Consider the following 22,476-nt stretch of genomic DNA (forward strand, 5'->3'; position numbering starts at 1 on the left):
CCAAAGTGCTGGGATTACAGGCTTGAGCCACCGTGCCCGGCCAACAAGTTATTTTTTAAAAAATGAAAAATTAAATTAAAATAACATGGAGGAAACAATGGGTTGAAGGTTTTAATGTGAACCACTGGAGTAGAAACTATTATAGTAAGAGTACCTGAATAAAAAAGTTGGAAGGACAGAAGATTGAGGTCTGAGAAGAGAATATATGATTTTTGGAGAAGGTTGAGATTATGGAAATGAAAAGTACAGAAGGCTAGTAGATGGTCTGTGTGAACATTACAGTTGTCTAAAATGCTGACAGATTGTAAAGAAGAGTACCATGAAAACAAGTGCTAAAGTATGCAAAGAAAGAAAGAACACAATGTTGTTCTCCATGGTAAATGACAATAATCACAAAAGAACAGAGCTTTTGGTCAGGTGTGGGGGCTCATCCCTGTAACCCTGGCACTTTGGGAGGCTGAGGCAGAAGGATCTCTTGAGCTTCAAGACCTGGGCAAGATGGCAAAACCATCTGTAGAAAAAAAAATTTTTTTTCATTAGCTGGGAGTGGTGGCATATATCTATAGTCTCAGCTACTTGGGAAACTGAGGCAGGAGGATCCCGTTAGCTCAAGAATTCAAGGTGGCAATGAGCTATGATCATGCTACTGCACTCCAGCCTGGGCGACAAAGCAATACTCCCATCTCTTAAAAGATAAAGAACAGGCTGGGCGCGGTGGTTCACGCCTGTAATCCCAACACTTTGGGAAGCTGAGGCAGGCAGATCACAAGGTCAAGAGATCAAGACCATCCTGGCCAACATGGTAAAACCCTGTCTCTACTAAAAAATACAAAAAATTAGCTGAGCGTGGTGGCATGTGCCTGTATTCCCAGTTACTCCGGAAGCTGAGGCAGAATTGCTTGAATCCGGGAGGCGGAGGTTGCAGTGAGCGGAGATCTCGCCACTGCACTCCAGCCTGGCAACAGAGCGAGAGTCCATCTCAAAAAATAAAAAATTTTTTAAAAAAATAAGGTAAAAGATTCACAATGTGCTTAATGCCTCAAAGTACATGCTCTTTAGATTACTAAATTATTCCTTTTTGTTCTTTGTTTTTTTTTTGTATTGAAACTGTGCAGGTTGTAAGGGCAGAGACATCAGTACTTGTTCCCGATCTTAGAATGCGTTCAGCCTTTCATCATTAAGTATATTAGATGAGCCTTTTTTTATGGACACTTGTTACCATTTTGAAATTTCCTTCTATTCCTAGTTTGCTGTTGTATGCTTTTATCATGAAAGGCTGCTGGATTTTGTCAAATGCTTTTTACGTGTACATTGAAATGATCATGTGATTTTGTCGTTTATTCTATTCAAATAATGTATTATGCTGATTGCTTTTTGTATATTCCACTTCATAAATGATGCACAGGCCAGGTGTGGTCTGGCCTAATAATACTGTATAATAATAAAAATAATAGTGTATAATCTTTTTAACATGTTGCTGGATTCAGTTTGGTAGTATTTTATTGACAATTTTTGTGTTTATATTCATAAGGGATATTGGTTTGTAGTTTAATTTTGATTATCTTTGTCTGGGTTGAGTATTAGAGTAACACACTGACCTCACAGAATGAGTTGGGTGGCGTTCTCCTCTATTTTTCCGAAGAGTTTTATAAACTACTGATGTTATTCTCTAAAGGTTTCATAGAATTGACCAATGAAACTATCTGATGCCGGAATTTTCTATGTGAGCAGAAAAGTTTTTATTATTAATTCTCTCTACTTATTATAGATATATTCAGATTTTCTATTTCTTCTTGAGATAGTTTTAGTAGACTGTCTTTCTTGGAATTCGTCCGTTTTATCTAAGTCATCTAATTAGTTAGCATATAATTGTTCATAGCATTCCATTATAACCCCTTTCTTTCTTTTTTTTTTTTTTTTTTTAATATCTCAGCTGTGCAGAGATCTTTTTTTTTTTTTTTTTTAAGAGACGGAATCTCTTTGTCACACAGGCTGTAGTGCAGTGGTACGATGTTGGCTCACTGCAACCTCTGTCTCCCAGGTTCAAGTGATTCTCCTGGCTCAGTTACACAAGCAACTGGGATTACATTATGCCTGGCTACTTTTTGTATTTTTAGTAGAAATGGAGTTTTGTCACATTGGTCAAGCTGGTCTTGAACGCCTGACCTCAGGTAATCCACCTGCCTCAGCTTCTCAAAGTGCTGGGATTATAGACCTGAATCACTGCTCCTAGGCAATCCTTTTTATTTCTGCATAGTTGGCAGCAATGTTCCCTCTTTTCTGATTTTAGAACATGAGTCTTCTTTTCTTCTTGATCAGTCTAGCTGTAGTCAATTTTGCTGATCTTTTCAAAGAACCACTTTTAGTTTCATTGACTTCCTCCATTGTTTTTCTGTTCTCTCTTTCACATATTTCTGCTTTAACCTTTATTAGCTTCTGTATTAAGCATATCTTTTTATTTTCTATAGTTCTGATGTTTTGACATCAGGGTCCTTGCTAACACTGGAGGGACTGCCCCTGCCAGGATTAGCTTTTTCCTTACAGATAGTGAACCCACCTGTGAGTACTCCTTTCATAGGCAAACCAACCATACTAAAGCCAATACCCTACCATCTCCTCTATGACACTGAGTGCCAATACTATACTGCCCTAATCACCTGGGCCAGGTACTAGACAACTAGAAATAGCCCCTCAATCCCAGAAGCACTGAAATCATCCAAACTAGCTAATCCTAAACCTGCTTACCCTGTCTTGTGTGCCTCTTCCCTTTGAAACCACAATCAAGGCTTTTGCCCACATTTCCCCAACCACCTGCCTTCTAAATGACCCAGTATTTCCCCATGTGGCCTGCTATATAGCATGGCATGCCCTCTCCTCAGGATCTGTGAGTATAATAAACTATTTTTTCAATGGCAATCACCTCCTGATCTATTGGCCTCACCATACAGGAATAATAATAAAACCTACATTTTAAAGTAGCCTCTTCCTTCTGTTGGTTTTGGTTTGGTTTTCTTCTAGTTTCTTAAAGCAGAATTTTAGGCTATTTATTTAATATCTTTTTTCTTTTCTGTATAGCACTGCTTTAGTTGTATACCGTAAGTTTTGGTATGCTGTGTTTTCCTTATTAATTTCAAAGCATTTTCTAATTTCTCTTGTGATTTCATCTTTGACATTAATTATTAAGAAGTGTATTGTTTAATTTCCACAGATTTGTGAATTTCCCAAATTTCTTTCTGTTAATGATTTCTAATTTCATTATTCATCTATTCTTAATTTCAAGTGTAGATAAAAATGTCACAGAACCTGTTATCCCAGCACTTTTGGAGGCCCAGGCAGGCAGATCACAAGGTCAGGAGTTCAAGACCAGCCTTACCAACATGGTGAAACCCTGTCTCTACTAAAAATACAAAAATTAGCCAGGCGTGCTGGCATGTGCCTGTAATCCCAACTACTCAGGAGGCTGAGGCAGGAGAATCTCTTGAACCCGGGAGGTAGACGTTGCAGTGAGCTGAGATCGTGCCACTGCACTCCAGCCCAGCCTGGGCAACAGAGAGAGACTCCATCTCAAAAAAAAGAAAAGAAAAAAGAAAGAAAGTCACAGAATCCTAGACTTGGACAAAATCTACAGAGAATATCCACCATTACTTCTAATGCCATCCTAGATTGGAGATATATTTCAACAGACTTTGGAAGAGACAAAAGAAATCAAATAATAAAAGTTTGATTTATCCTGGGACTAGAAAAAATCATTTATACTTTGTATTTATACAGCATTTTACAGATTATAGAAAGTACTTTTACATCCATAACTGCATGTAAATAATTTTTTAAAAATATCTTGAATATTACTTATAACACAAAACAGACAACAAATAAATTGGCAAAAACAAAATACCTGATAGGTGTTGTCAAAACTGTCATACATGAATCTGGTGATCAAGGATGTTTTTCCAACTGAAATGAAAAGAAAAACAGGTTTGCTCAGTGAACACATTACATTGGGTTCTCAGAAAATTTTTCTACAGAGAACTGCAATTAAAGTCAATGGTAAATATTTGCAATAGTTCTACTAAAATAATTAAAAACTATATAGCCCCAAGATTGTCAAAATGACTTTCTCCAAACATAGACAACAATCTCCCAAATTAAAAGCACAAATAAACAGCATATAGTTAAAAGTTGAAAACACTCTGTTATTATATTTGACATTCCTAATTCACAAAAGGCCAAGTAGGTGTTTACTTGGTCTTAAAAAAAAGAATTAAGGGAGGCTTAGGTCCTCTTCATCTAACAAATCAAAGTATAATCCTTGGGAGTAGAAAGGCAGAAGACAGTCTTAGAAGAGTTATGAGGGCTACAAGAACAACACTGTTTAAGAGTGAGAAAAAGTGGCCAGGCACAGTGGCTCACTCGTGTAATCTCAACACTTTGAAAGGCTGAGGCAGGCAGATCACTAGGTCAAGATATCAAGACCATCCTGGCCAACATGGTGAATCCCCGTCTCTACTAAAAATACAAAAATCAGCTGGGTGTGGTGGCGCGTGCCTGTAGTCTCAGCTACTTGGGAGGTTGAGGCAGGAGAACTGCTTGAAGCCAGGAGGTAGAGGTTGCAGTGAGCCGAGATCATGCCACTGTACTCCAGCCTCCAGCCAGGCAACAGAGTGAGACTCCATTTCAAAAAAAACACTGAGAAAAAGGGACAAGAGAAGCTGTTTTAAAAATCATTTCAAAATCAAATACATCTCTCTGGCAGGCAATTCCCAAAGATCCATAACTTTACTTTGAATTTTAGGTTAATCCATATGAAAGTGTGACAAGGTCAAAAGCAGTGGAATGCTGGCAATTTCTTTACCAATGAGCACATTCTCCAAGGGCAAAAACCATATCTGATTATTTTTCTATTTTGCCAGTGGCTTGGCAATGACTCAAAATACAAAATGAATGCAAAAAATGTATCAATTAGAAAGGAACTGGGTAAATCAACATCTCTAATGCTCCCCAAAATGTACTTTTTGGGCACTTAAGAACCATACATAGTCATTCATATTTTACTGTGAATTAAGTAACTTTTGATTTCAAACCAGTTTTTAGAGACCAGATCTGGCCTCTACCTATCCCCTTCTTATATGCCATATGAAAACCTGAGGAAAAAATTGGGCCAAACAACAAAAAGGCCCACAGAATTATCTACTCCAAAATGTCTTATTCAGAAGAGCCTAAAATAGCAGTCTGAAAAGAAGAGCTATAACTAGTTTCCCTAGATGCCAGCCAAAAGCAAAACTGATGTTTGGGAAGAAGACACTTTTTTTTTTTTTTTTTTTTTGCCTTTGAGGCAGAGTCTCAATCTGTTGTTACCCAGGCTGCAGTGTAGTAGTGCAATCACAGCTCACTGCAGCCTCTGCCTCCCAGGCTGAAGCACTCCTCCCACTTGAGCCTTGCAAGTAGCTAGAACCCCAGACATGTGCTACCATGCCCAGCTAATATTTTGCATTTTGGTGGAGATGGGGTTTCACCATGTTGCCCAGGCTGATCTCCAACTCCTGAGCTCCAGTGATCCACCTGCCATGGCCTTCCAAAGTGCTAGGATTATGGACATAAGCTATCATACCCGGTCTGGAATATTCTTTACCGAGACTCCTGGAGTTCTAGGTGGCCGGGGGCATTGTCCAATATCAAAAGAACTTTAAAATGAATTCAGGAACAAAGCATCAATGAAACAACTCCAGAACAAGAGTTCTTGTCCAGACCATCTTGTACAACAAAAGATTGGCAGCTAGTGTTCACCTTTTCTCTTCAAGGCTTGGGTTGGTTAGCAGCTTTATAGACAAGGGCAGTCCTGATCATAAACTCAACAGCATTTGCACAAAAGAGTAGAATTAGCCTATCCCTTCCTGCCTTAAATGCTGGTGCTTGTTTGTCTTCCTTACCAATAAATGTCCTTTGTGGCATTTTTTTCCCCAAAATAGGGCATTTTTGTCTGCATTAAAGACCTGTTCAGGCTGGGCGTGGTCGCTCATGCCTGTAATCCCAGCATTTAGAAAGGCTGAGGCGGGTGGATCACGTGGGTCAGGAGTTCGAGACTAGCCTGACCAACATGGTAAAATTCTATCTCCATTAAAAATATAAAAATCAGGCCGGGCGCGGTGGCTCACGCCTGTAATCCCAGCACTTTGGGAGGCCGAGGCGGGTGGATCACGAGGTCAAGGGATCGAGACCATCCTGGTCAACATGGTGAAACCTCGTCTCTACTAAAAATACAAAAATTCAGCTGGGCATGGTGGCGTGTGCCTGTAATCCCAGCTACTCAGGAGGCTGAGGCAGGAGAACTGCCTGAACCCAGGAGGCGGAGATTGCGGTGAGCCAAGATCGCGCCATTGCACTCCAGCCTGGGTAACAAGAGCGAAACTCCGTCTCAAAAAAAAAAAAATATATATATATATATATATATACATATATATATATATATATATATACACACACATATATAAATCAGCTGGGTGTGGGAGCGCACGCCAGTAATCCCAGCTACTTAGGAGGCTGAAGCACCAGAATTGCTTGAACCTGGGAGGCAGAGGTTGCAGTGAGCCCAGAGTGCGCCACTGCACTCCAGTCTGGGCGACATAGTGAGACTCTGGGCAACACAGTGAGACTGGGCAACACAATGAGACTCTGTCTCAAAGCAAGCACGCAAACAAACAAAAAGACATGTGTAGGCAGCTATGCTATCCCTTCTCCTCAATGATTTTCTTTCCCCCCTCCCATCCCCACCGAGACGGAGTCTTGCTCTGTCACCCAGGCTGGAGCGCAATAGTATGACCTAGGCTCACTGTAACCTCTACATCCTAGGTTCAATCAATTCTCCTGTCTCAGCCTCCCAAGTATCTGGGATTACAGGTGCACACCACCACACCTGGCTAATTTTTTTATTTTTAGTAGAGACAGGGTTTCACCATGTTGTCCAGGCTGGTCTCGAACTCCTGACCTTGTGATCCTCCCAGGTCGGCCTCCCAAAGTGCTGGGATTACAGGTGTTAAGTCACCGCGCCCGGCCTCATTTATTTTCTTAATGGCATCTGGAAACTTGTCTTGGTTGGCACAAGCTGATTCTGCTGTTGTCTTTTTTTTTTTTTTAAAGCCAAATCTTATAAAAATTATCAAGCCATCCCTTCCTGGAATTAATTCTCTAGCTTCAGATCCTTCACCTTCCTTTTAAGTGTCATATAATGATTTCACTTTTTCTCAAATCATATTAGAGTATATAATGTTATATCAACTCTGCACCCACATAAAAGCTGTATTTTAGGCTGGGCATGGTGGCTCACGCCTATAATCCCAGTACTTTGGGAGGCCAAGGCGGGCAGATCATGAGGTCAGGAGTTTAAGACCAGCCTGGCTAATATGGTGAAACCCTGTCTCCACTAAAGATACAAAAACTAGCCAGGCATGGTGGCACACGCCAGTAGTCCCAGCTACTTGGGAGGCTGAAGCTGGAGAATCGCTTGAACCTGGGTGCAGAGGTTACAGTGAGCCAAGACTACACCACTGTACCCCAGCCGGGGCGACAGAGCAAGACTCCGTCTCAAAATAAATAAATAAAATAAAATAAAATAAAATAAAATAAAATAAAATACAAAAGCTGTGGCCAGGCACGGTGGCTCACACCTGTAATCCCAGCACTTTGAGAGGCCAAGGCAGGCATGAGGTCGGGAGATCGAGACCATGCTGGCCAACATGGTGAAACCCCATCTCTACTAAAATGCAAAAAAATTAGCCAGGCATGGTGGCATGCGCCTGTAGTCCCAGCTACTCAGGAGGCTGAAGCAGGGAACTGCTTGAACACAGGAGTCAGAGATTGCAGTGAGGTGAGATCTCACTACTGCACTCCAACCTGGCAACAGAGCAAGACATCATCCAAAAAAAAAAAAAAAAAAAGCTGTATTTTTAAATGTAAGACTTTTTGTATTTAAGAAAAAAGTACAAGGTTTTTGCCTGCTGGCATAGCTACAGTGATGGCTACACAAATTTCCCTTTTTTTTAAAAAAAAAAGGTCCTTATGTTAGATTCATTTACTTTGTAATGGCAGATACCTGTAGATGCAGACCTTGAGCTATGGTACATATTTAGCAATTCAACAAGTTTTTCCTGTAATGTCCTGACTTTTCTCTGCCTTGTGGGAGCACTTCCAGCAACACCAGTGGCACTTCATATGGGTCCCACTGTGTTATTCAAGATTTATGGTACTGCACTAAACATGATGAGAAAAATGAAAGAACTGCAAGAGATCAATTATTCTGATCACTTTTTACTGCAATATGCTATTTACTGGAGAGACAACTGCTCACCTGGAGATGATTAGAGTCATGGGCATTTTAAACAGATACTCACAACCCTTAGGCTCACCACAACATCAACAGTAGGTGGCAGCAAAATAATTACAGTATATACTACAGTGTTTTATGCATTTATAATTTAATACTGCATCTTTATGTTTATTTATATTTCACTCCACTGTGAATGGTGCCATATATGGTCTGTAAGCATAGTGTATACATAAGTTTTAATACATTTTAATTTTTGCTGGGCACCATGGCTCACGCCTGTAATCCCAGCACTTTGGGAGGCTGAGGCAAGAGTTATCACGTAAGGTCAGGAATTCGAGACCAGCCTGGCCAACATGGTGAAACCCCGTCTCTACTAAAAATACAAAAATTAGCCAGGCGTGGTGGCAGGCACCTGTAATCCCAGCTACCAGGGAGGCTGAGGCAGGAAAATCACTTGAACCCAAGAGGCAGAGGTTGCAGTGAGCCGAGATTGTGCCATTGGACTCCAGCCTGGGCAACAAGAGCAAAACTCCATCTCAAAAAATAAATAAATAAATTTTAATTTAATTTTTTTTTTGAGACAGAGTCTCGATCTGTTGCCCAGGTTGGAATGCAGTGGCACACCCTCAGCTCACCGCAATCTCCGCGTCCCGAGTTTAAGCAATTCTCCTGCCTCAGCCTCCTGACTGGTGGGAATCTCAGGCCTGCGCCACCACGCCCAGCTAATTTTTGTATTTTTAGTAGAGACAGGGTTTCACCATGTTGGCCAGGCTGGTCTCAAACTCCTGACCTCAAGTGATTTACCTGCCTCCGCTTCCCAAGTGCTGTGATTACAGACACGAGTCATCGATCCAGGCCAAATTTTAATTTTTTAATAATAGATTTGGTCTATATGTTTTATGGTAATAAATGGTAACATTGACTAGTATTTAAATATATTTTATGCATTCAAAAAATACCTTTTTCTTAACCTTTTTCAATATTTTTGGGCTACATAGTTTGCAAATTTTCAAAGTGTCACAAATCGCCAAAAAAAGTTCAATACATTTATTGAAATAAAATCCTTATATAAGTGGTCCCTTGCAGTTCATACCAGTGCTACAGACCAGGTGCAGTGGTTCATGCTTGTAATCCCAGCACTTTGAGCAGCTGAGGTGAGAGGATCCCTTAAGCTCAGCAATTTGAGGATCCAGTAAGCCAAGATCACACCACTGTACTCCAGCCTGAGCAAAAGAGTGAGATTCTGTCTCAAAAGAAAAAGAGGGGTTGGGGAGAATTCCTACTGTTCAAGAGTCAAATATATATATACTTCAATCCTAATCCTTAACCTTTTCAAAATAAGTGAGATAGAAATCTAATTTTTTTCTGACAATTTCTGCTTAAGGAAAAGCTTTGATTTTGCTACCAAGAAAAAGGTGGTTGGGGTGGTGGCTCACGCCTATAATCCCAACACTTTGGGAGGTAGGGTTGAAGCTCTGTCTCTACAAAAATACAAAAATTATCTGCGTGGAGTGGCAGACGCCTGTAATCCCAACTACTCAGGAGGCTGGGGCAGGAGAATTGCTTGGACTCAGGAGGTGGAAGTTGCAGTGTGCTGAGATTGAACCATTGCACTCCAGCCTGGGTGACAGAGCAAGACTCCATCTCAGGGGGAAAAAAAAAAAAAAAAAAAAAAAAAAAAAAGTACCACTGAAATGGGATTATGCTATACAGTTAATCTCATCAAATGAATTTTTTTTAACTGATAGGTAGAAAACAAGATGACCTCAGAGAAATCTTAAATTTACACTACTTCCTTATTGCCCCAATTCTTTTTAAAACACTCTACTGATGAAACCCACACCTAGAATTAAAGATCACATCCTTGTTCTGGGAGTTTGTCTCTAAAACTGCAGTAAGATCTAAGGTTTAAGTAAATTTATTTTATGGGCTGGGCATGGTGGCTCATGCATGGTGGCTCATGCCTGTAATCCCGGTACTTTGGGAGGCAGAGGCAGGCAGATCACTTAAGCTCATAAGAACAAGACCAGCCTGGGCAATGTGGTAAAATTCTGTCTCTAAAAAAATACAAAAATTACCCAGGAATGGTGGTGTGCGCCATGTAGTCCCAGCTACCCAGGAGGCTGACTTGAGCCCAGGAGGTGGAGGTTGCGGTGTGCCTAGATCATGCCACTGTACTCCAGCCTGGTGATAGAGTCAGACCTTGTTTCAAATAAAGCTTATTTTATGGAAATACTTAAGACGAACTTAGGAAGGTGCATGTAAAATGTTTTTATAAAAATAAGAAATAAAAATCTTTTAGGCCACACTCAGTGGCTCATACCTGTAATCCCAGCACTTTGGGAGGCTGAGGCAGGAGAACTGCGTGAGCGCAGGAGTTTGAGACCAGCTGGAGCAACATAGTGAGATCCCATCTCTACAAAAAATTTTAAAAGTTATCTGGAAATGGTGGCGTGCACCTGTAGTCCCAGCTACTCAGGAGGTTGATGTGGGAGGACCGCATAATACCCAGAGGTCCAGGCTGCAGTGAACTGAGATCACACCATTCATTGCACTCCAGCCTAAGTAACACAGTGAGAACCAGTCTATTTAAAAATAAATAGGCCAGGCTTGGTAGCTCGTGCCTGTAATCCAGGCACTCTGGGAGGCTGAGGTGGGTGGATAACCTGAGGTCAGGAGTTGGAGACCAGCCTGGCCAACATGGTAAAAATCTGTCTCTACTAAAACTACAAAAATTAACCAGGCATGGTGGCACATGCCTGTAATTCAGTTACTCAGGAGGATGAGGCAGAAGAATTGCTTGAACTTGGAGGTAGAGGTTGCAGTGAGCCAAGATTATGCCATTGCATTCCAGCCTGGGCGACAGAACAAGACTCCATCTCAAAAAGTAAATAAATAAATAAAATAAATAAGGCCAGGCATGGAAGCTCACACCTGTAATCCCAACACTTTGGGAGGCTGAGGTGGGCAGATCGCCTGAGGTCAGGAGTTTGAGACCAGTCAGGCCAACATGGCAAAACCCTGCCTCTACTAAAAATACAAAAATTAGCTGGGTGTGGTGATGCTTGCCTGTAATCCCAGCTACTCAGGAGGCTGAGGCCGGAGAATCACTTGAACCTGGGAGGTAAAGGGTGCAGTAAGCCGAGATCACGCCACTGCACTCCAGCCCGGGCGACAGAGTAAGACGCCATCTCAAAAAAATAAAAATAATAAAGAGAATGGACAAATTGTGGCATAGTCATAAAATGAAATATTACAATGGTAAAATATCCTAATATGTAAAACTACATGAACAAATTTCAGATACTACATAGAGTGAAACAGGCCAGATACAAAAGAATATATACTCTATGATTCTATTTATATGAAGTTCAAAACTGACAGAATTAATGCTGATAGAAGTCAGAAAAGTTGTAAGGGGTTTCTAACTGAGAAAGGGACCCAAGGAATCTTCCAAGTGCTGGTATTAATAGTTATAAGTATGAATAAAAAGGTAAAATTTCCAACAAGCCACATATTTAAGCTTTGTCTACTTTATGCCCTTTATTGGATGTTATTCTTTAAAAAAAGAAAATCTTTTTCGCAAAGAGTAAAACACTTTATTACATACGTATCATTCCCAATAAAAAGTGTACATATTTATGTGGCTATCAAGCACCCCGTGATACATACTGTAGCAAGAAGGGCACTAAATTTACCCAGTTTATCAAGTTTTTGTTTTTGTTTATTTTGAGACAGAGTCTCACTCTGTTGCCCAGGCTGGATGGAGTACAGTCGTACGATCTTGGCTCACTGCAACCTCCATCTCCTGGGTTCAAGTGATTCTCCTGCCTCAGCCTCCCCAGCAGCTGGGATTACAGGTGCATGCCACCATGCCCAGCTATTTTTTGTACTTTTTGGAGAGATGAGGTTTCGCCATGTTGGCAAGGCTGGTCTCGGAACTCCTGACCAAAGAAGATCCTCCTGCCTCAGCCTCCTAAAGAGCTGGGATTATAGGCGTAAGCCACCACAACCAGCCAGTTTATCCAGTTTAATAGTGAGGAAAAAAAACTGACAAACCCAAATTGGAAATGATCTACAGCAGCAGTCCCCAGCCTTTTTTGCACCAGGGACAAGTTTCATGGAAGACAATTTTTCTATGGGTATGGGGGAGGTGGAATAGCGAATGATTTCAGGATGAAACTTATCTACCTCAGATCATCAGGCTCCAGATTCTCATAAGGAACAAGCAACCCAGATCCCTTGCACAGACAGTTCTCAAAGGCAGGGTTTCCGCTCCTATGAGAATCTAATGCCAGCACTGATCTTACAGGAAGTGGAGCATAGGCCCACCACTCGCCTCCTGCCATTGAGGCCTGGTTCCTAACAGAAGAAATCCAAAAGCTAGGACAAAAAAACTAAAGAATATCTCTCAGTAAAAGTAGGTAGGAACAAGACAACTACAGGTTGAATATCTCTTATCCAAAATGCTCAGAACCATAAGTATTTCAGATTTTAGAAAATGTGCATTATACTTGAGCATCCTGAATCCAAAAGCCTGAAATGAGAAATGCTCCAATGAGATTTTCCTTTCAAAGTCATACCTAAATATAACATTTTGATGCAGATATTTGTAAATAATCTCTTAAAAACAACATTAGCATTCACTATCCTTCCTCAATGCAATCTCTAGAAACAAAATAGAAATTCTAGCACAATTTCAACACTTACAATAACATTCCTGCAATCACACCATCTGCACCATGCTAATTACACACTCTGTGTAATTCTGTGAAGGCCAGGCATGACAATGATCTCAGTTGAATTCACATTCCATTTAAGTGTATTAACAACCACCGGCAAACAACTTGGGTATAAATCCTAATTCAAATGATAGGGCTAAATCTTTGAAACGTTTGTGGCCCAGGGCAAATATAACAGAAAAATAATCCTACTCAATTATATTTCTTCATTTTAATGAGACCATACAATGTCTTCATTTTAATGAGAATATGCAGGGACTGAACTATGCTGGGGATATAAAAACAATCAGAACATAACGCTAATACTTGCTAAGGTTAAGTCAGAGAGACAAAAAATTCGAGTATGTTGTAAATGGGGGCAGTCTTCTACAAGGAGGCTGGACGGTAAAGAAAACTTTTCAGAGAAAAGTAACTTTAAAGCTGGGGTCTGTAGGAGAGAGTTTAGCTAGAAGAAAGAGAAGATACCTCAGGCCTTTAACAAGTACCATGAGTTATTAGAGAACTAACTTAGGAAACTTTATTTTTCCAATCTTATTTGGAAAGAAATAAATTAAAATATGGCCGGGCGCGGTGGCTCAAGCCTGTAATCCCAGCACTTTGGGGGGCCGAGGCGGGTGGATCACGAGGACGAGAGATCGAGACCATCCTGGTCAACATGGTGAAACCCCGTCTCTACTAAAAATACAAAAAATTAGCTGGGCATGGTGGCGCGTGCCTGTAATCTCAGCTACTCAGGAGGTTGAGGCAGGAGAATTGCCTGAACCCAGGAGGCAGAGGTTGCGGTGAGCCGAGATCACGCCATTGCACTCCAGCCTGGGTAACGAGAGTGAAACTCCATCTCAAAAAATAAACAAATAAATAAAAATAAAAATAAAATAAAATATGTGCCGGGCACAGTGGTTCATGCCTATATTCCCAGAACCATGGGAGGCTGAGGCAGGCAGATCACAAGGGCAAGAGATCGAGACCATTCTAGCCAACACAGTGAAACCCCGTCTCTACTAAAAATACAAAAATTAGCTGAGTGTGGTGGTTCACACCTGTAGTCCCAGCTACTCAGGAGGCTGAGGCAGGAGAATCTCCCGAACCTGGGAGGCGGAGGTTGCAGTGAGCCAAGATTGCTCCACTGCACTCCAGCCTAGCAACAAAGTGAGACTCCCATCTCAAAAGAAAAAAAAAAGAGAAAAGAAAGAAATTTAAATATGTAACTCTACTTATATATGAGAATCCCTAAATTCTTCAAAATTAAATCAGACAAGTAAATCTGTAATGAGTCATATCCAGGATATAACCTTGAAGTTACAGGCCCTCTAATAGGATTTTGCTGCTAATATCGAACCTATCCCAACCTCAAAAGTCTACTTGAGACAATAAGCAGTATCTGAGGAGGCAGTTTCCAGAATCCCAGCCACGCCTTGTTTTAAAAAAAAGAGAGAAAGTAAGAGAGAAATCACGTACCTTATACAATTCACCTACTGTTTTTTTTTTTTTTTTTTTTTTTTTTTGAGACAGAGTTTCGCTCTTGTTGCCCAGGCTGGAGTGCAATGGCGCGATCTCAGCTCACCGCAACCTCCGCCTCCTGGGTTCAGGCAATTCTCCTGCCTCAGCCTCCTGAGTAGCTGGGATTACAGGCATGCGCCACCATGCCCAGCTAATTTTTTGTATTTTTAGTAGAGACGGGGTTTCACCTTGTTGACCAGGATGGTCTCGATCTCTTGACCTTGTGATCCACCCGCCTCGGCCTCCCAAAGTGCTAGGATTACAGGTGTGAGCCACCGCGCCCGGCCCCTGTTTTTTTTTTTTTTTGAAACAGAGTGCAGTGGCATGATCATGGATCACTGTGGCCTCTGACCTCAGCCTCCTGAGTAGCAAACACTACAGGTAGAAAACGCTGGGATTACAGATAGGAGAAATTCACCTTTTAAGGCCAAGTGCGGTGGCTCACACCTATAATCCCCGCACTTTGGGAGGCCAAGACAGGCAGATCACTTGAGGACAGAAGTTTGAGACCAGCCTGGCCAACACAGTGAAACCCCATCTCTAGTAAAAACACAAAAACTAGCCAGGCACAGTGGCAGACACCTGTAATCCCAACTACTTGGGAGGCCGAGACAGGGGAATTGCTTGAACCTGGGAGACGAGGTCGCAGTGAGCTGAGATTGCACCACTGCACTCCAGCCTGAGCAACAGATTGAGACTCTAACTCAAAAAAAAAAAAAAAAAAGAAAGAAAAAAAAAAAAAAAAAAAAAAACAAGTGCAGTCAGGCAAGGTGGTCACACCTGTAATCCTAACACTTTGGGAGACCGAGGTGGGTGGATCACCTGAAGTCAGGAGTTCAAGACCACATTGGCCAATGAGGTGAAACCCTGTCTCTACAAAATACACAAAAACTGGCTGGACGTGGTGGCTCACGCCTGTAATCCCAGCACTTTGGGAGGCTGAAGTGGGTGGATCACCTGAGGTCAGGAGTTTGAGATCAGCCTGGCCAACATAGTGAAATTTCATCTCTACTAAAAATGCAAAAATTAGCCAGGAGTTGTGGCTCATGCCTGTAATCTCAGCTACTCGGGAGGCTGAGGCAGGAGAATCACTTGAACTCGGGAGGCAAAGGTTGCAGTGAGTCGAGATCACAGCACTGCACTTGAGCATGGACAACAGAGTGAGACTTCGTCTTGACAAAAAAGAAAAAAACTAGCTAGATGTGGTGGTGCATGCTGTTGTCCCAGATACTTTTGAGAGGCTAAAGTGGGAGGACTGCTTTAGTCCAGGAGGTCAAGGCTACAATGAGCCATGATCATGCCACTGCAGTCAAGCCTGGGTGACACAACGAGACACTGTCTCAAAAAAAGAGAAGGAATAAAGAAAGAAAACAATTGCTGGGACACAAAGCAAATCTCAACAAATTTCAAATGTTTGAAATCATATAGAATGTGTTCTCTGCCCTCAGTGAAACTGAACAAAAAAATGTATAATTAAAAGATATCCAGAAAATGATGAAATGTTTGGAAATAAAGTAATAAATTTCTAACCCAGAGGTTTGAGAACATATAATGGAAATTTAAGCTTGGTGTATTGGCTCACGTATGTAATCCTAGCACTTTGGGAAACTAAGAAGGATCAACTGAAGACAGGAGTTTGAGATTATCCTGGGCAAATAATCGAGATCCTATCTCTACAAAAAATGTGAAAACTCCGAGAGTGTAGTGGCGTGCACCTGTAGTTCCCTACTTGGCTGGCCAAAACAGGATTGCTTGAACCCAGGAATTTGAGGCTGCAGTAAGCTATGATCACACCACTGCATTCCAGCCTGAGTGATGATGCAAGACCCTGTTTCTAAAATTCATCATCATCTGAGCTAAATAATAATGAAATCATTATAACTTACGGTATGCACTACCCCTAAGAGCCAAAGTGCAGAAACAAGCCAAATGTCCATCAGCTAATAAACAAAATGTGGTATACAGATACAATGGAATGAAGTACTGATAATATGCTTCAAAATGAATGAACCTTGAAAACACTACACTAACTCAAAGAGGCCAGTCACTAAAGACCACATATTATTAATACATACTAAAAACCACTAAACTGTACACTTGATGCACGTAAAAGGTAAATCATATAATATGTAAACTTTATCTCAGTAAAGCTGTTATAAAAAATTTATGGGGGTGATGGTTGTACTAAATGTGAATTTTTTTAAATTTATTTTTTAATTTTTTTTTTTAATAGAGACACGGTCTCACTATGTTGCCCAGGCTAGTTTTGAACTCCTGAGCTCAAGCGATCCTCCCACCACAGCCTCCCAAAGTACTAGGATTACAGCCATGAGCCACCAAGCCTAGCCAATACTACAATGTGAATGTTCTTAATGCCACTGAACTACATACTTAAAAATGGCTAAAATGGCCAGGGACAGTAGCTCCTGCCTGTAATCCCAGATACTAGGGAAGCTGAAGCTAGAGGACTGCTTGAGGCTAGAAGTCAAAGGCTAGCTGGGCAACACAGCAAAACTCCATCTCCAAAAACATTTTTTAAAAATTAATGGCCAGGCGCGGTGGCTCACACCTGTAATCCTAGCACTTTGGGAGGATCACCTGAAATCATGAGTTCAAAACCAGCCGGGCCAACATGGCAAAACCCTGTCTCTACTAAAAATACAAAAATTAACTGGGCATGGTGGCATATGCCTGTAATCCCAGCTACTAGGGGAGCTGAGGCAGGTGTATCACTTGAACCCAGAAGTTGGAGGTTGCAGTGAGCCAAGATCCTGCCACTGCACTCCAGCCTGGCAGCCTGAGCAACAGAACGAGACTCCACCTCAATTTAAAAAAAAAAAAAAAGAAAGAAAAAAAGGAAATTTAGCCAGTCTGGCACAGTGGCTCATGCCTAAAATCCCAGCACTTTGGGAGGCCAATGTGGGAGGATCACCTGACGTTGGGAGTTCGAGACCAGTCTGACCAACATGGAGAAACCCCGTCTCTACGAAAAGTACAAAATTAGCCAGATGTGGTGGCGCATGCCTGTAGTCCCAGCACTTTGGGAGGCCGAGGTGGGTGGATAACTTAAGGTCAGGAGTTCGAGATCAGCCTGGCCAACATGGTGAATCCCATCTCTACTAAAAATACAAAAATTAGCTGGGTGTAGTGGTGCACGCCTGTAATCCCAGCACTTTGGGGGGCCAAGACAGGCGGATCACCTGAGGTTGGGAGTTCAAGACCAGCCTGAACAACATGGAGAAATCCAGTCTCTACTAAAAATACAAAATTAGCTAGATGTAGGGGCACATGCTCGTAGTCCCAGCACTCTGGGAGGCCGAGGTAGGCAGATCACTTGAGGTCAGGAGCTCCAGACCAGCCTGGCCAACATGGTGAATCCCCATCTCTATTAAAAACACAAAAATTAGTTGGGTATGGTGGCAAATGCCTGTAATCCCAGCACTTTGGGAGGCCGAAATGGGAGGATCACCTGAAGTTGGAAGTTTGAGACCAGCCTGACCAACATGGAGAAAACCCATCTCTACTAAAAACGCAAAATTAGCCAGATGTGGTGGCGCATGCCCATAATCCCAGCATTTTGGAAGGCCAAGGTGGGCAGATCACAAGGTCAGGAGTTCAAGAACAGCCTGGCCAACATGGTGAAACCTTGTCTCTACTAAAAATACAAAAATTAGCCAGGTCTAGTAGCACATGCCTGTAATTCCAATATTCAGGTGGCTGAGGCATGAGAATTGCTTGAACCTGGGAGGCAGAGGCTGTAGGGAGCCAAGATCACAGCACTGCACTTCAGCCTGGGAGAGCAATACTCTGCCAAAAAAAAAATATATATATATATATAAAATATTGGGACATCAAAGATAACTAAAAAGTAAACTAAAAAAGGTTGATTAAAAAAAATTTAAGAGACGAAGTCTCACTATGTTGCCCAGGCTGATCTCGAACTCCTGGGCTCAAGTGATCTCCCTGCCTCAGCCTCTCAAATGCTGTAATTACAGTCATGAGCCACCAATGCAGTCAGCCTCATTTTTTATTTTTATTTTTTTTAACTGGGGGCAGGGGAAGGGTGTGGGAGATCTTATATTTTGGGGTGGGGGTGGCCCAGCACCCCCTTTTTTTTTTTTTTTTTTTTTTGAGTCAAGGTCTTGCTCTTTCAGGCTGCAATCATGGCTCATTGCAGCGGCAAGCTCCTGGGCTCAAGTGATCCTCCCACCTCTAAAGTTGATTATTAAAGGTTAGAAAAACTAATTATTGGGGCCTCAAAAAAAACCAAGGGATTTTAATTTAGAAGATAATTTTTATAAGTGGTAAAGTAAGTCCTCACATAATATACTCTTGAAGGATACCTAGGATTCACAGAATCTAAGACTTGTATTTGCATAAAAGAAGAAGTCTCAATTAGTCTACAAACTGATAAATTATGACCTGATCATAATTCTTGGTCAATAACATTGGCAAGATAGTATTGAATTAGACCAATTAGATATTTATATTTTCTGACTTTTTCCCATAAAAAAACACTACAAAAGATTAATGTGGCCGGGCGCGGTGGCTCACGCCTGTAATCCCAGCACTTTGGGAGGCTGAGGCGGGTGGATCACAAGGTCAAGAGATCGAGACCATCCTGGTCAACATGGTGAAACCCCATCTCTACTAAAGATACAAAAAAATCAGCTGGGCATGGTGGTGCGTGCCTGTAATCCCAGCTACTCAGGAGGCTGAGGCAGGAGAATTGCCTGAACCCAGGAGGCGGAGGCTGCAGTGAGCCGAGATCGCGCCATTGCAGTCCAGCCTGGGTAACGAGAGCGAAACCCCTTTTCAAAAAAAAAAAAAAAAAAAAAAAAAAGATTAATGTGCTATGATGATAGTAGTTTAAATCATATGCTATGATTGTAGTAACAAAGCTAAGCAAAAACACTATTGTAGTCATTGTTCCATCCTGGTAACAAAGACAGTTGAGAAAAGTACCTAGGGATCACAACAGAAAAGCTCAGCAGCAAGCAAACCTCACTGCAACATCGTATCCAAAGGCATCTCACCTAGGTGACACCACTCTAGAGGAAAACAAAATCAATTAAACCAAGGTAATGCTACTTTAATGTAGCTTAGGTAGTCAATGACACTAAAGTTTAAAAATCTAGTAGCCTTTCTCTAAAAGACCTAAATTGAATCAAGATTTTTTTGTTTCTCCTAAAGGTAATTAAAACACAAAAACAACTAGCTGGTTGGGCACAGTGGCTCATGCCTGTAATCCCAGGACTTTGGGAGGCCAAGGCGGGCAGATCACCTGAGGTCAGGAGTTTGGGACCAACCTGGCCAACACGGTGAAACCCCATCTCTACTAAAAATACAAAATTAGCCGGATGTGGTGGTACACGCCTGTAATCCAAGCTACTCAGGAGGCTGAGGCAGCAGAATTGCTTTAACCTGGGAGGCAGAGGTTATAGTGAGCCAAAATCTCGCCACTGCAGTCCAACCTGGGCAACAAAGTGAGACTCTGTCTTTAAGAAACACAAAAAAAATACACTACACTACATTACACTTGTATAGTATTTTTAAATGGAGAGAATAAATTTTGGTTGTAGAGAAAATTTGTTAAAATAAGTAATTTCATATCTATGGCTCAAAAGTTGTTTTTAATAAAAGTGATTTTTCCATAATATTTATTAGATCTATAGTATAAGTTTCCAGCATGATGAAACAGATTCATCCAAAGTAAAAACAAAAAATATTTACCTTACAAAACAAAATAGGCTAGGCACGATGGCTCATGCCTATAATCCCAGCACTTTGGGAGGCCAAGGCAGGTGGATAATCTGAGGTCAGGAGTTCAAGACCAGCCTGACCAATACGGTGAAACCCCGTCTCTACTAAAAATGCAAAAATTAGCAGGGTGTGGTGGTAGGCGCCTGTAGTCCCAGCTACTAGGGAGGCTGAGACGGGAGAATAGCTTGAACACGGGAGGCAGAGGCTGCAGTGAGCCGAGATCAGGCCATTGCACTCCAGCCTAGGGAAACAGAGCAAGGCCATGTCTCAATAAAAAGTAAATAAATAATATATGAGATATACTCTTTCATAGTGAAATAGCTCACCTATTTAATAGTTCACCTAAAATGTGAACTATTAAATGAAATGAAAATGTACTTTTTTTTTTTTTTTTTTTTTGAGACAGAGTCTTGTTCTTGTGGCCTAGGCTGGAGTACAATGGTGTATTCTCAGCTAACTATGATCTCCAACTCCCAGGCTCAAGAGATTCTCCCGCCTCAGCCTCCCGAGTAGCGGGGACTACAGGTGCCCGCCACCACGCCCGGCTAACTTTTTGTATTTTTAGTACAGACGGGGTTTCACCATGTTGGCCAGGCTATTCTCGAACTCCTGACCTCAGGTGATCCATCCACCTCTGCCTCCCAAAGTGATGGGATTACAGGCATGATCCATCACGCCTGGCCCAAAATTTACTCATAACATATGATCCGGCAACCATGTTCCTGGTATTTACCTAAAAGAGCTGAAAACTTCTGTACACACAAAAGTCTGCACCAAAAGAAAAAAAGAAAAAGTGTGCACATGGATGTTTATAGCTGCTTTTTTTCCTTGTAACTGCCAAATCAAAACTTGAAAGCAATCAAGATGTCCTTCAGTAGGTGAAAGGATAAACAAACTGTGGCGTATTTGTACAATTGAATATTATTCAGCATTAAAAAGAAATAAGCTATCGAATCATAAAAAGACATGGCAGAACCTAAAATGTGAACTATTAAATGAAAATACTGTATCTGAAAAGGAATGCATACATGATCCAACTATATAATATTCTGGAAAAGGCAAAACTGAGGAGAGACGGTAAAACATAAGTGGTTGCTAGAGGTTGGGAGTGGGGAGAAGTAGGCAGAGCAGAGGATGCTTAGAGAAGTGAAAATATTCCATCTAATACTATAAAACGGTAGATATATGTCATTATGTACTTGTCCAAACACACAGAATATATAACACCAAGAATAAATTCTAATGCAAACAATGGACTTTGGGTGATTAACGATGTGTTAATGTCAGTTCATTGACTAACTAATGTATCATTCTAGCAGGAGATGTTGATTATCGGGGAGATTAATGCATGTGTAGAGGCAGGCAGTAACAGGAAATATAAGTTCCTCTCACTTTTGCTTCGAACCTAAAACTGATCTAAAAAAATTAAATCTTAAAAACTTCATTTTGCTTCCTTTTACCTTGTTGCCTTTCTGAGAGCAAGATGGGTCACCAGCAGCTGTACTGGAGCCACCCGCGAAAATTCGGCCAGGGTTATCGCTCTTGTCGAGTCTGTTCAAACCGGCACGATTTGATCTGGAAATATGGTCTCAATATGTGCCGCCAGTGTTTCCGTCAGTACGCGAAGGATATAGGTTTCATTAAGTTGGACTAAATGATCTTCAAAGGATTATCCAAGACATCTACCATGAAAAACCATGATAGTATTTTGCTTAAAAAAAAAAAAACATTTTTAAAAAAAAAAAAAAAAAAAAAAAAAAAAAACTTCATTTTATTTTGTTTTAATTTTCTATTAAGATAGACAAGCAGGGGATGTGATTTTAAAAAGAAAGGCAAAATTAAAAAAGAAAATAGGCTGGGCATGGTGACTCACGCCTGTGATTCCAGCACTTTGGGAGGCCAAGGTGGGTGGATCAGTTGAGGTCAGAGACCAGCCTGGTCAATATGGTGAAATCCTGTCTCTACTAAATATACAAAAATTAGCTGGGCATGGTGGCACAAGCCTGTAATCCCAGCTACGCGGGAGGCTGAGGCAGGAGAATCACTTGAAGCTGAAAGGCGGAGGTTGCAGTGAGCCAAGATGGCGCCACTGTACTCCTGCCTGGGCAACAGAGTGAGACTCTGTCTCAAAAATTGATAATAATAATTAAA

The 22,476-nt window shown here is 41.4% G+C and overlaps 1 protein-coding gene and 1 pseudogene across 2 annotated transcripts in view; one reads left to right on the plus strand and one right to left on the minus strand.

Annotated features, from left to right (window-relative positions):
* Window positions 1–22,476, minus strand: part of RAB6A (RAB6A, member RAS oncogene family) — a 102,804-nt gene that overhangs the window by 56,072 nt on the left and 24,256 nt on the right. For both annotated transcript variants that reach the window (XM_032259023.1, XM_032259024.1), the window contains exon 2: window positions 3,896–3,954. In XM_032259023.1, the coding sequence (XP_032114914.1) occupies window positions 3,896–3,954 (59 nt within the window). The remainder of the gene's footprint in view (window positions 1–3,895; window positions 3,955–22,476) is intronic.
* LOC116537044 lies at window positions 21,794–22,021 on the plus strand (annotated as a pseudogene).

This window comes from Sapajus apella, unplaced genomic scaffold, assembly GCF_009761245.1.
Source record: "Sapajus apella isolate SASKATOON/1434 unplaced genomic scaffold, GSC_monkey_1.0 scaffold106, whole genome shotgun sequence".
Lineage (NCBI taxonomy): Eukaryota > Metazoa > Chordata > Mammalia > Primates > Cebidae > Sapajus > Sapajus apella.